This window comes from Phoxinus phoxinus, assembly GCF_949152265.1.
Source record: "Phoxinus phoxinus genome assembly, chromosome: 3".
In the NCBI taxonomy this organism is placed as follows: domain Eukaryota; kingdom Metazoa; phylum Chordata; class Actinopteri; order Cypriniformes; family Leuciscidae; genus Phoxinus; species Phoxinus phoxinus.
In genome coordinates, this window is record NC_136878.1 from 39,921,924 (window position 1) to 39,936,469 (window position 14,546).

The 14,546-nt window shown below is 35.9% G+C and overlaps 1 protein-coding gene across 2 annotated transcripts in view; it reads right to left on the reverse strand.

Annotated features, from left to right (window-relative positions):
* Nucleotides 1–14,546, reverse strand: part of arhgef12b (Rho guanine nucleotide exchange factor (GEF) 12b) — a 72,785-nt gene that overhangs the window by 20,779 nt on the left and 37,460 nt on the right. For both annotated transcript variants that reach the window (XM_079606019.1, XM_079606020.1), the window contains 11 exons: nt 9,629–9,727; nt 9,213–9,262; nt 8,118–8,175; nt 7,791–7,984; nt 5,455–5,574; nt 3,425–3,553; nt 3,194–3,319; nt 3,024–3,116; nt 1,142–1,252; nt 871–963; nt 741–783 (listed from right to left, as the gene is read on the reverse strand). In XM_079606019.1, the coding sequence (XP_079462145.1) occupies nt 741–783; nt 871–963; nt 1,142–1,252; nt 3,024–3,116; nt 3,194–3,319; nt 3,425–3,553; nt 5,455–5,574; nt 7,791–7,984; nt 8,118–8,175; nt 9,213–9,262; nt 9,629–9,727 (1,116 nt within the window). The remainder of the gene's footprint in view (nt 1–740; nt 784–870; nt 964–1,141; nt 1,253–3,023; nt 3,117–3,193; nt 3,320–3,424; nt 3,554–5,454; nt 5,575–7,790; nt 7,985–8,117; nt 8,176–9,212; nt 9,263–9,628; nt 9,728–14,546) is intronic.

Below are 14,546 nucleotides of genomic sequence, written 5' to 3' on the forward strand. Positions count from 1 at the left end.
TTACATTTTTGTTAAAAGATATGCAATCTAAAGGTAACTTCACAAAAAGGTCTCACTTGTTAACATTAGTTAATGTATTAACTAACATGAACTAACAATGAACAATACATTTGTCACAGTATTTATTAATCTTTGTTAATGTTAGTTAAAAAATCCAGCTGTTCATTGTTTGTTCATGTTAGTTCACAGTGCATCAACTAATGTTAACAAATACAACTTTTGATTTTATTATTAGTAAATGTTGAAATTAACATTAACTAAGATTAATAAATACTGTAGAAGTGCAGTTCATTCTGAGTTTGTTACTAAAGTTAACTTGTGTTAACTAATGAAACCTTTTTGTAATGTGCTACCATCATAATATTGGTAATTTATAGGTTATCAGTCATAACAGGAAAATAATCATTGACTTATCAGTATCAAGCAGAACATCTGTTCATCCCTATGATAGAGGAATTTATTGGTAACATCCTAGATTAATTACAGATAACATCAACATAACATCTGAATTAGCAATGCCCCACTTAGTCAAACAAACCCCATCTTTAATATGATTTATCCAAGTAGGAAATATTACTGGATCAACTTTCTTATTGGTCCTAAAACATTTCTATGAAACAATGAGATTTTAAGTTGAAGGTCGGGGTTTGCACAACATTTTTATCAGCCTATCCTTTCCATGAATGCTAAAACAAACTGATTAAACAATGTACTTCAAGTTTTTAGAGGTTTGAACTAACCCAGGTCAGTGATGATGGATTCAGGTACTGTTACTTTCAAGCTCTGTTTAAAAACACAATACAGCTTAGTCAGAGATCACATCATCTATGACAAGCATAAAGAATCAGAGCCTGTTGTAAGGTCCCTCACAGCTGTTTTGTCTATGAAGAAGGTATCCATGAGGATTCGTCGTGTCTCTTTGGAGCTGGTCTGTTTGTAAAGTTCAGCATAGAGGTAGCACAGCTGCGAAGTGAGAAGGGAGATGAGAGGCGCTTTAGTGATGTGACTCATCTGATCTGAGACCAAACTATAAGCATGCAAGAGAGATTCATGGAACATGGAAAGTCCTTTATAAACATTTTGTTAGATGCCTGGAAATTCCAGGTTTGTGTGAGAGGGTAAGAGGGGTGATCGATCTCACCAGAGGCGCAGGGTCAAACTGAGAGACCACATGATGGATAAAAGCTGCCAGGTGAGCAGGCCGAGATTTCAGGAGGTCTATGCTCTGAAAACAGCTACACTGGCCATTCATCTAGAGACAGGGAGATAGTTATTTACAGTACAAGGCAAGCACAAATTATTATATTAATTTGTAACTGTGTAAAAGTGTTTGCTATTTTCCATGAATAAATGCTGGGCTCAGTTCCAAAATCTAGTGAAAGCAAAGGCTATGTTCACACTATCAGTCCAAACCCAATTATTTGTTAATTTGATTGGAGTCAGATCTAAATGATTTACAATCCACACAGTGTATCGCAACTCTTTAGATCCGATTTGTGTGTGGCAATCGTTTGTTTTCTGGAATATCTGCACTGGGTTATGACAATGTTGCATTGGTAAGTCTATGGCAAAACAACAACAGCGACATGGAGGGGTTTACAATACAGTTGTTGTCTTAAAACGTGAAAATGTGTAGCCGCAGCGCTGGACTACTATGTGTGTGGGTTTGTTCCATGCTGCTGTATCAGAAGCTCACCTATGATGCCTAAAAATACTATGTAGGGCCCCAATATACTTCAAGCGAAATTGAACGAACAAACTGGTGAGACATACGGTAATATATAACAAAATCAAGCCAAAATAAAGTTATTTTGAGTTTGTTTCGAAAGTTCGAAACAGCTTGCCAAAGCAAACTACTGAAAAGTTCACTGCAGCTGGTAAAAACATTCATACTACAATTGGTCCATATATAATAAGTAGATGTGCTTCTGTGGCTCTTCCTTTTTCATTTCATTCCTTCTATTCAGTCCATCGGGGTCAGATGTGAGTAAAAGCATGAACATATTGGAGAGCTTCTTTAAAGTAGAAATTGAAGTTAAAAATCTATTTGAAAGTTTTTCCATGTTTAACTTTCCCCACCATTGACGGAATTTTCTGGCAATCAATGATCTAATACGGTAGGAGGCGCTATTACTCATCTTCTGAAAGAGTACAGAATCTCCAGATGCAAAAACAAGCAAAAAAGAAAACAGAAACAAGCGATAAAAGTTTTGCTTATGCATAAGTAAGCTGACGCAATCATCAAACACCATATAAATCAAAACTGCATAACGTTACTGAATGAAATGTCGATCTAGGAATAGGTATAGGACTGTGAAGCTTTGGGGATGTTGATGGACTCAATCTACTCGGCCTATATTTTAATAATCCTTCTGAATCTGATTAAGATGCAGTCTTTTCACAGCTTTTTGTTCAAAATGTTGCTTTTTATTGAAACCTACCCATATTCAAGTGTTGATAAACATACTCTGTTCTTGATATATTGCATGTTCAAATATTCATTCTTGGGGCCATGAAAGTTTTGTGAAAATTATCAAAAAGTCTGGCGCTGGCTGGCAATTATTTATTTTTTTAATTCTGGCAGGGAAAGATTTAATACTGTAAAGCTGCTTGCTTTAAAGCAATCTATTGTATAAAGTGCTATATAAATAAACATGACGTGATTTGACTGGAGTGGCTAATTGTAGAGCTGGTGCAAACAGATCCACGTTGCTATGATCAGATGCTTTCTTAACTTCTATTTTCTCTGTCACTGCTGTCATTTTTGTTGCGTGTTTAATTTGTAATTAAGAGGACAGTGCTCAGCATATATTTACATATTCACTTAAACAACTCCCAACAGACTGTTCGCTAACAGTCTACAGCTGAAAAGGAGTGAAACTTTCTAAAAAAAAGAAACAAGAACTATGGCATGAGTATATCGGGGCCTTAGTCACTAGTGTTTGGAGGAGAGCCCACGAGTGCAAAAATACAAGCGGCAGAAATAAACATACAGACTACAACCAAGCCACAGTCAGCCCTACCTGTTCCTGCTCTGTGTCAAAGTCTTCGTCCTCGGCACCAATAATGTGTGCAACCGGACGAGTGGAGGGGCTCCCCATACTCGACTGAGAATCCTAAATGAGAAACGCAAACATTTTTGCACAGCTCTGAGAAACTACATATAAAGCCATGAGGTCGAGAGGTCACTCACAAGATCAGGTGCGTCTTCGGCGTCCGGTGAAGGACAGGAGTTGAGGCTGTCTCGGGGTGTGGTCTTTGGGCTGTGGCAGGGCGTCTCTCTTTGGCATGGGCTCTCCGGGACAGGATTAGGAGTGACCTGCATGGAGCAATTGAGGGCAAATGTCAAATACATAGAGGAACCACAAATCTTCATTCAAGAAATGTGGACGGGAAGGGTAATGTGTTCAGGAGCTGTACTGACAGGGGTCGTGATATTGTTGGTCCACAATGGCTCCGTTCCAGCATCACCCTGCCAGGAAGGGGGTCGATCCAAATCTCCCCCTCTATCCTCCTGCTCTCCTTCACCTGGCCTTGGAGATATGGAGCCATCCTACAATATACACAAACTTTCAGTATGATCGTTACATCATGACGTTTTGTTAGAACGTGAAGTGTAATTTCCACACCACTAATGGTACTGAATAGAAACGAACAAAATAAAGACTGTAACTGAAGCCTGCAAAGGCTAGGCATTATTTGATTTATTTTTTGCCAAGTTTTTATGTAAAAAGTTCATGTAAAAAGTTCATGTAAAAAGTTCATGTAAAAAGTTAATGTAAAAGTTTGTGTAACTTTTCTCAGAATAGTTTTACATCCAGATCACAAGAAAAATAAGTAAAACAGAAACACTGAGCAAGAAAATCACTGTATGTTTGTAAACACTGGCATTTCATTTGGTCTCACCAACCTTGCAGAAATCATACACACATATAACGTTTCATAACCAGACAGCGTGGCAAAACACAATAAAAAGTTTATTTTTCGTGTTATTCAGAGACAGCAATGCATCATGAGACGGGATTATAGTAAAGTCAAGTCACCTTTATTTATATAGTGCTTTATACAGCAGATTGTTTCTAAGCAGCTTAACAGTGATAAATAGGAAAATAATGATTCAATTTTTTTATGGTTTCTATGGCGTTTCGCGTTACTGGTAATTTGCTTTGAAATAATATTAAACATTTTAAATTTTTCAGTAATTTTATGATGTACTTTTCAATTCCGCTGCAAGACAGCAGTGTGCTTGCAGAGAGAGACTGCCCTCATGGGATTTGTAATTGAGTTTGCAGCATCTTGTATCTGTGTCGCATCTGGTGTGTGGACAGACAAATTGATTGTCATTGTAATCCTATTGCGTGTTGCTGGTTAAGGGATGGTGTAAGACTACATCAGTGTTATTTTAGTATCATTGATGCTATGATTATATTGATATACTAGTTTGTGTTAGTTTGAATTACATTTAATTTTTGTTAAAGTTTTAGTCATTTTGTTGGATGTTTTTATCATCATTATTATTATTATTTTAAAAATATGATTGTCTAAATAGTTTCTATTGTTTTAGTTTATTTAGCTATTTTAGTACTTCACTTAAAGTCACCATGAAACCAAATTTGGCCATTCTTATGTTTTGTATTAAATATGGCAGTTATAAATGATTTTTCTGTGCACATCATTATTTATTTCATTTTAAATTCATGTGTCCTCATAATCTTTCAAAATAACTTCCCCTCCCTCTTGCAACGACATCTCTTCTCTTTTCTGTTGAAATGTTTTTCGGTGTGAGGTCGGGACAATCTGTCACTCACATGACATCACAGCAATAGCAAAACACAACAATCAAATGATCCAATCAATTCCCTATGGACACAATATTTGTTTCTTTTTCAAGAAGCCATTTCACTCGAATTTGAATCACAATAGGGAAGAAAAGACTACTAACTTTCATGCTGGCTTTAAAAAAAAAAAAAAAAAAAGAGAAATGTTGCCTTGTCAACTAGCTGAAATAAAAAAGTTTTTTTTTTTATGGTTTTGGTTTTAGTTAATGATACATACCCTGGACAACATTAAATGTTCAATTGAAGCTGAACCAGATATTTTCCATTGGTGCTACTTGTCACGAATTCAAAGTGTTTTACTTATTTATACATTTAGGGGAAAAAAGTATTTCACCTCACAAAAAAAAAAAGAAGACATTATGTTTTGCATAAAGCACATTTAAACCCAATTCATTAATGCAAAAATGTGATATAAATGTCCAGACACAATCATTTTTAATATTAAATTAACATCAAAATCAAATTATTAAATTAAAATTAAAAATTTCTCTGAATCAGAGGAAGGGAGCGTGTGTGTGTGTGTGCGTGTGTGCGTGTGCGCGTGTGTGTGTGTGTGTGTGTGTGTGTGTGTGTGTGTGTGTGTGTGTGCGCACTGTGCGAGTATATGAGTCTGTACCTGTCCAGTCCCAGTGGGCTTGCTGAGCTGCTCCTGGTGCTGTGGTATGTGCTTCTTTGCGTCCTGGTTTTCCTTCAGTAGTTTAGGTGTAGGGTTCCTGCTGTACTCCTCCGTCATGGCCTGTAATTTATCAAACATCACAGCAGCTCTGATCATTCTGATCATCTCTTGTTGGAGAGGATGTGAGATTCAAGACAGACTCTGTCACAACATCACATGGTTGATAAATGTACACTTATGTGTATGAACTCAATGACAGTCCTAACCACACATGAGTCAGTCTATAATAATAGCTTCAGTTCTGCAAATTAAGACATTACTTTCCCATGGTTCAAAACCAATGTGTGCTACACAGGTCTACAAATATTACCGGTAACAGGTTGCAGAATTGAAACTGTGTGTGTCAAGCAACTGTGGCAGCAGCATTGTAAGTAGACTTAATCAGCAACACAATCTTTTATAATAATAAAATACATTTCTTGAAGAAACTAAATAATAGATTAAATAAATAAAAAATAATAGACATCTTGTGTAGGCTTAATTTATAGATTTTAGTAGTCCACACACAATAACCAATGTACACTACTGTTTAAAAGTGTGTGGTTGGTAAGATTTTTGGTAACACTTTAGATTGATGGTCCACTTTAGACATTCAACTATAAGTAACTTTGCAACTACATGTCAACTAACTCTCATTAGAGTATTAGAAGGCTTTGTGCTTACTGTAATATCTGCTAACACTTTATTTTGATGAAACAGACATTCAACTAAGTAACTTTGCAACTACTTCAACTTATTCTACTAACCCTAACCTAACAATCTACTAATACACACTAATGAGAGTTCTATGACATGTAGATGCAAAGTTTTTAATCAGTTAGTATAAGTTAGTAACTTAGTACTGCTAAGTTAGTATAATGTCTAAAGTGTACCACCAAAATAAAGTGTAACCAGATAAATTTTTTTTTACATTTTTAAATGTTTTTGAAAGTATTATCTTATGCTCACTGATATTGTATTTATTCTATCAAAAATACTGAGTTTAATATTATTACAATATTATTTTTATTATTATTATTATTTTAATATTATTTCTAATATATTTTAAAGTGTAATTTATTTCTGTGATGGCAAAGCTGAATTTAAGTGTCACATAACAGAAATCATTCTAATATGTTGATTTGGTGCTCAATAAACATTTCTTATAATTATAAATAGAGATACACCAATTACAATTTTCTAGGCCGATTCCAATTTCCGATTTTTCATTGAGTTTGACATGCCGATTTTAGCCGATTCCGATTTCATTTTTTCTAACCACTTTACAGCACACACACATTTTTATTTTCACCATATACTTTTAACCAAACTGAATAATAAAAACAAGTTTAAATCTGTACATTTTCTATCAATATTAATGAGTCTTCATTTTCTTTTCTAACAGTTCTTGTTAAAACACACTAGACATGCAAAATCTGTGCATTTTGGGCACTTTGTGTTAAATCATTTACATTTTTTACACCAAAAGTGTGCTTTAACTTTAATTGAGCGTGAGCAGCTCAGCAAGAATAGACTCACGCGGCGCTCCTGCTTGACGCTCACGGTGTGAATGCATTGATTAACATGCATGCCGAAAAAAAATACGCGCTGCTCATGCTTGCGGTGTGAAGCGGCCGTAATTCACAGGGTTTCCTAAATGTGCATTCCGTGTGCACGTGTGATGCTGATGTTGCGCGTTGTTAATCATGCGCGCCCGAGTGCATTTGACCAGCATAAAATCGACATATGTCAGACTGACCGGCCGGTCGTGGCCGATCACGTGAAAATCGGCCAATTCCGATCCCCAGCCGATCAATTGGTGCATCTTTAATTATAAATGTTGAAAACAGATGTGCCGTTTATAATTTTTGTGCAAACAGTGATACATTTTTTCAGTATTTGATGAATATAAAGTTGAAATAGAAATATTTTGTAGCCTTACATGTTTCAAAAGTCTTTTCTGTTGCTTTTGATCAATTTAAAGGGTTCTTGCTTAAAAAAAGTAAATCTGACACCAAACTTTCAAACTGTAGTGTGTCCTTTAAACGGTTATGAGGAAATACTCAATCTAGCAACCCAGAAATAATTTTTGTGTAGAGCCACAGCTCTGTTATCTGTCTGAAACACTGTCTGTATGAAAGCATGTGACTGCTGTTGTATTTTTGCTGCTGTGATCCCTCAAACACACAATGAGTTACTGTAGTAAAAGGCTTACAGTTCTTTGATAGAAAAAGAACGATGGCTGATGGAGATCAAGGCTGTTTTTTGGTGATCTGAGGACAAGACTGAGTTCTTACCCATACAGGCAGAGGGGTGGGTCTGCGCTCCGAGGGGCTGGGGGAAGAAGAGGAGCGGTTTGGACCGATGGGCCCCGGGGAGTGAGGGGAAGTGAGCGAGAAGAGAGACCCCTCCTCCACCTCGCCGTCTGAGAGGGGGATCTGAGGCAGGCCTGGCGGTCTCCCCAACACGGTTAGGGCCACATAGGAGCCCGCTGTAAACAAACACACACACACACACACAAATAGGTTATCTGTACAGAGAAACCAACAACTGCACAGTATTGTTCACTTTAAATGTGAATAACTTCAGTTAAATTATTAAAGTGAAAGCCACAGGCTACTTACATTTTATTAGCTTTACAACTTCTACATGATTTGAATGTGTAACTAATGTCCCATTGACCTGCATGAAGGAAAAAAAAAAAAAAAACTGATTAAATTCATAATGATACTCAACATTAAGAGCAATATGGCCATTTCCCAATATTCTCTGTGACAGCATGATAATTATATATACACACAGATAAAGCATAAATTACAAACTAAACATAACAACATTTAGATACACCAATGCTCCACTAAAGCTTCCTGTCTTTGTTGGATAGTGGAAATGAGAAGAAATATTAAAAGGCCCAATGTGTCCATTTTATTCTGACAGAACTGATGTGAAGGTACACAACTGTTCAAAAGTAAGATTTTTTTTTAAACAAATAATATTTTTAAATCAGCAGGGATGCATTAAATTGATCAAAAGTGACAGTAAAGTCATTTATAATCTAACAAAAGATGGAAAAAAATCCTGAAAAATTATTCACAATTAAAAAACAACAACTGTTTTCATCATGGATCATAATAATAAGAGTTTCTTGAGCACCAAATCAGCATATTAGAATGATTTCTGAAGGATCATGTAACAGTAAAGACTGGATTAATAATGCTGAAAACTCATCTGTCATCACATGAATAAATTACATTTTAAAATATGTTCAAACAGTTACAGTATATTCATTTGTAATAGTATTTTACAATAATACTGTTTTACTATATTTTTGATCAAATAAATGCAGCCTTGGTGAGCACAGGAGACTACTTCACTTACTGAGCCCAAACTTTTGAACGATAGAACACGTCACATCATAATTATGACATATTAAGATTTCCGAACTCTTAAGTATGACCAGAGAAATATATACATCTATTCTTCTGTATTCCGCCAGCAGGAGGCAGAACACGGCACCCGAGGCATCCTGCCGGCATCAGGTGAGCCTGTCTGGAGAGCTTTTTTGTATTATAATAACCTCAGGGCTTAAAGACACAAGCCCAAATAACAGTTTCTGGGGTTGGTCATGCAGACTACGCTCATTTTTAACTGAATCTCAAGAAGTTATATTAAAATCCACCAATAAATCTCAACTTCATCACAGTAAAGCCCCTGATCACCTTTATGATCCGGTCGCCTGTCTGAACACCAGCTCGCATGGCAGCTCCATCTATATGCAAAATAAGAGAAAGAGAGATCATGGAGTCTGCTGGAATAAAAAAAATATGAGTTCCTTGATCTGAAACCATCATTGTGCCATAATATCGCCACAGTACAGTGTAAGGATGATCACAAGTAGCTTGAATACACATTTTCACTGCCTCACTGTAGTTACTGGTAAAAGCAACTATGTATTTAGCACTGTCAGTGTCGTAATTATACCGTACTGTGGTGTTGCACAACTGGATAATTATCTAAGGCTGGATAGTTAAAAGAGACAAGTGTGTGTTTAAGTCACTCGTGAAACTGCTCTGCATGTGCATGTTATAGAGGGCAAAACAAGGACAATGAACAACATGGTTTGTATCTTTCTTACCCTCTTTTACAAGCTGCACAAACACAGGGTTGTCGCCGCTCACTGTCAGCCCAAAGCCGTTCTCATCTTTCTGGATGATGACACAACGCTGCACAAGCCCTGAGAGACAAGCAGACAGAAAGAAATGGAAAGATATATTAGGGTGCAGGAGAAAGGATGAGGACTTGGTAAGTAGCACTCAAGGAGCTGGATAAAGAAGAGCGAGTTATTCCTGGTCACATACAGTATAGTGGTTGTGTGTATGTAAAAACACAACAAACGGTTGAGAGACTGTAGGTGAACGCACCGAAAATGATTTCTTAAAAGGCCTTGAGCGTGCCAGATGCACTCAGTCATAAAAGAGCTTTAGAAACGACATAAACAACAAAAACCTGTTTCTTTTCCGGCATGCCAGTGACTTTACAGGAAGTCTATGTGAGAAAATGACTTGTAAACTCAAACACTACTGTTAAAAAATGTGGAATCAGTACTTTTTTTAAATTAAATTAATCCTTTAATTCAGCAAATATGCATTCATTTGATCAAAAGTGACAAGACATTTATATTGTTATGAAAAAAAAACCCTGTTCAAATAAATGCTGATCTTCTGTTCTTTCTATTCATCAAAGAATACCCCAAAAAAGTATAATGGCTTCCAAAAGAAACAGAATAAATGTTTTCAACGTTTCTTGAGCACCAAATCAGCATATTACAATTGCATTTTAAAATCTATTAAAATAGAGTACAGTTTTTAAAAACTGTAATACTATTTCACAATATTACAGTTTCACAAAGAAATGCAGCCTTTGTGAGCACAAGAGATTTCTTTTAAAAACATTGTACTGACCCCAAACTTTTGAACAGTATGTGTGAATATGTGGAAAATATGCTCAAGGAGAAATAGGAAAGATTTTAGATATCAAAGTCAAGATGAAACAGAGTCTGCAACCCATTTTACTTTTGTATTCATAAGTATTTCCAAGAGAAACAACATTCAACAAGAATAAAAGTCATTATTTTCAATGAATATTAATACAATATATTTTAGAAGGTTTAATGGTGTTAGTGTAGAAGCAAGTTATTGCATTACGATGAAGGATACAGCTAAATAATTGTCTCAAGAATAATGTGCACTGATAAAACGCTATTTACATTAAGATCAGGAAGGTGTATTAATAAAGTAAATGGGGTAAATTTTGATTTCAAACTAGCATATCCTTACAATACTATGAAAAGTATATACTGTATTATATACTTGTTGTACAGATCATAAATTAAGACCCTGCAATCTATCAAAATAATAATCAGCACTGAAGTCTTAAGAAAAAGATTAAGATTAAAAAAGCAAGTTTATAATAATGAAATCAACTATAAGCACTTACAAATAAATAAATCATAATACAGCAGGAAAGAGTTGTGAACATACAAAACACTTGTGTACCAACTACACAAATTAAGATTTATTCAGCCCAGATAATATTTGTTTTTTGTTTAAATTTGAATATTTCAGTGTGTGAAGCATATTGTTATTCCAGATCTGCCAATGCAAATGTGTAGTACAGAAATTACAGAAAGATGTATGCCTTATCTGACTAGTGTCTTTTAACAGTTTTTACATGGCCGCTGCTTTTGTGAAGAGTGGAAGCGTAAAAAAAACAAATAAAACATGTCAGATAACAAGTATCTCACCAGACTGGATCAGTGTGTTTACATGAAGCATTTGGTGTAGCTCATAAGCCATTCATGCGTGATGGCTACAAAGTGAATTTCTCCATTTGTGCTGCTAACACAAAAACACACATATGCACTCGCAAACACTCGGGCTGAGTGTGTGTAGCCATTAAATTGGACTTGATAAACCTATGCACTCCAAATTTGTGACAACCACACTCAATAAAACAGGACTAGACGACCTGCAATTGGAATTGTATTGCTTTATGGATGTGACATCTGTCCTAGATGGGTCTTTTTAATCCTCCTATGTATTATATGTGCAATTTTGATTAATTTATACATTTTGTATAATTATTATTACATTCCATTTAAATATAAATTTTGTCTTAACACAAAACCATATTTCTAACATTTGTGTGTTTGTACATGTAATCTGAGTTGGTTATACAATTTTTGTCCTAAATTTTGAGAAAAAGTAAACAGATTTTTGCATGTAAACATTCGCACAGGTTTTATGCGCAAAAATAAGCATGCATGCGTGGTTAGTGAACGAGACCCCCATGTGAGAAAACTAGTAATTTAATTGTCAAAATACTGCATGAAAATGATGTGCTTATTTTAAATTCAATTCTTAATGAACAACTTGAGTTGGGTGCACTTGGTCAACTAACCACAAAGAATTGGCTAAATAAAATGTTTCAAGCATCTGTTCATTCATTCTGTTCACTTAGATCAAACAGATGGCTGTAAAGTAAGATTAAAAGAAAACTAAAGGCATGAGCTCACTATATAATAGATAAATAAATCAGCCAACGTGTAACAGAGAGAGACTGTTGCAAAAAGGCAAAGGAGTTTGAGGGAAGGCACCGCATGTTACCTCAATAATGCAAAAGGACCAAGATTGTTGACAATTAAACAGGTCTGACTAAATCCAATTCCACCAATTTATAGCCCGACACTAAGACATGCTACAGGATTGGTGCAGGTTGACTGATAGGCCGGCGGGCATAAAAGGGAAAGAATGATGCTCACACACACACACACACACACACACACACACAAACCACAGCAAAACTCCAGAGCAGCGGCAGTGGCCCATTGACTCTTACCGCAAGACTCTGGCCTTCCGTCGGCTACTACACTCTGAACAGGCAGTTCTGACAGCAGAAAACATGCGGCACACACACACAAACAGCAGAAAACAGCAAGAGAAATAATACGATTATGCAACAAAAATATCGTTAAAAAGAGAAAAAGTAACTGATATACGTTTTGTAAGGAGGAAATCTGTGGAGTTCAGCCGAATTGATCACATTCGAGTCTTTAAAAGTTTAGAAGGGTACAAAAATCAATAAAGCACAATTTTTAAATAAAATTTGTATAATAAATAAATTAAACAATAAAACAAGAATACATCTACATTTGTCTTATTCCAAGTATCACTTCAGTTTTTTTTTAAGTAACACTTTTACCAGATTTTAGACAGTTTATCCCAAAAAATGTATTTCATATAAACGCTGCACTTCATTCATCAAATATTCCTGAGAAAAAAACCCCAGTCTCAGCTGTTTTCAACATTGTTAACAACATATGTTCCTTATTTAGCATATTAGAATGGCTTCTGAAGGAGCCCCAAACTTTTAAAAGGGTAGTGTATTAATCATTTTGTCTTAACACAATCCATATTTCCATCAGGACATTTTGAGTGGATTATAAATGTATGGATACACTTTATATTAAGGTGTCTTTGTTACGGTGTACCTCCACCGATGTTGAACCCGCTTTGTATGGTTACAATGTCGTAGTATATGTAAATTAACAATGTTTACTCATTCTCCATGTTACGTGGACTGAGAAATTCACATTTATTTTGACAGCTCCAGGGCTTTTGTGAAAACTACAGATTATACTTCGGCATTTTTGTATCCCCGTCCATGGACAGTCGAGTAGACAGAGGGTTATTAACAGAAAATATTATTGTAATGGTAGGTTTATCACTGAAAACAGTATCGTACTATATTTACTCTTTAAACAGCATAATGGTAAAAATCGGAACACTATGGCAACAGCTTTCTTATACAGGACAATGTATTGCTTAGGGTGGTTGTCCGGAACTGACAGTTTTCCCTTCTGTTTGGCCTAAAACTATGTCCGTGGTAATCCAGTTTGAAATGTTGACCGAGTTTGAAATTTTAATTTTGAAAATCTCGAAATATTTATGACTCTTTGCAGCCTTTTACAATGTGCTAGATCCTTCATTGGAAACTGAAAGTAAATCCCTCCCTCTAAACGTTTGCTCTTCGGATTCTTGCCCCCCGGAAGGATACAAGTCAGCACCATTATGACTAAATGTTTGCTAAGAAGTATTTCCTACTAAAGCAAGGCAGTATTTGAGTCAGTAAGCATATCCATAGCAGACTGGGAGTGGCCTTGAACAACAACAAGCCCAGTGCATTATGGGTGTTGAAGTTTTCCTACCTATTTGGCAAATGGGAAGACAACAGCAAGTGGTGAAGTACCTTAAGTACTGACTGAATAATATTAAATAATAACATTTACTTGCTGTAGGGTTAAGAATAGGGTTTGGTTTAGGGTTAGTTAGTCATGCATAATTTACTATTATTACTACAGTTAGAACATGTAACATGTATAACAAGAACACTAAGTGTTACCTAAATTTTTAAGAAAAAAACAAAACAATGTAAACTTATTGAAGGTTTAATGCACAAAAATAAAGGTGTATGCACAGTTACTTGGTCGTTGGTTGTCAAACAGTCAGTTTATCCATGACCAACAGACACTGCTTCCCTTTCCTCCCGAATCATTTATAAAACGATGACTCATACCCATCTCAGACACACCCTGTATATCCTCCTTGATGACTCAGCTAGATCCCTTACTAAAATAAACTGTCATCATGAAACGAGATTTCCCTCTCCGATGGCCGCACAGCTGTGCGTCTCTGCAGCAGGAAGAGCGAGAGGGATTACAGGCCTGTGACAACATCCGGAACTTGTGATGAGATGGGCCTCCTACATAATGGCATAACCAGGCTGCTAAAACGATATCAAGACCAAAGCTCTGGGAATGACAGGGTTAAACTTCCATGCTGCATGGCAACATGGGCTCCGATGTGCTTGATTTGATCACTTCAGTCATGTCTAGTTAATCCCAAGAAAGATTATAAAGGAGTAAAGACTTCAAATCCAGGTTTGAAACACAGATGTGTGAGGAGTAGAGAAACGTATACAAGAGCAAGTTTTCA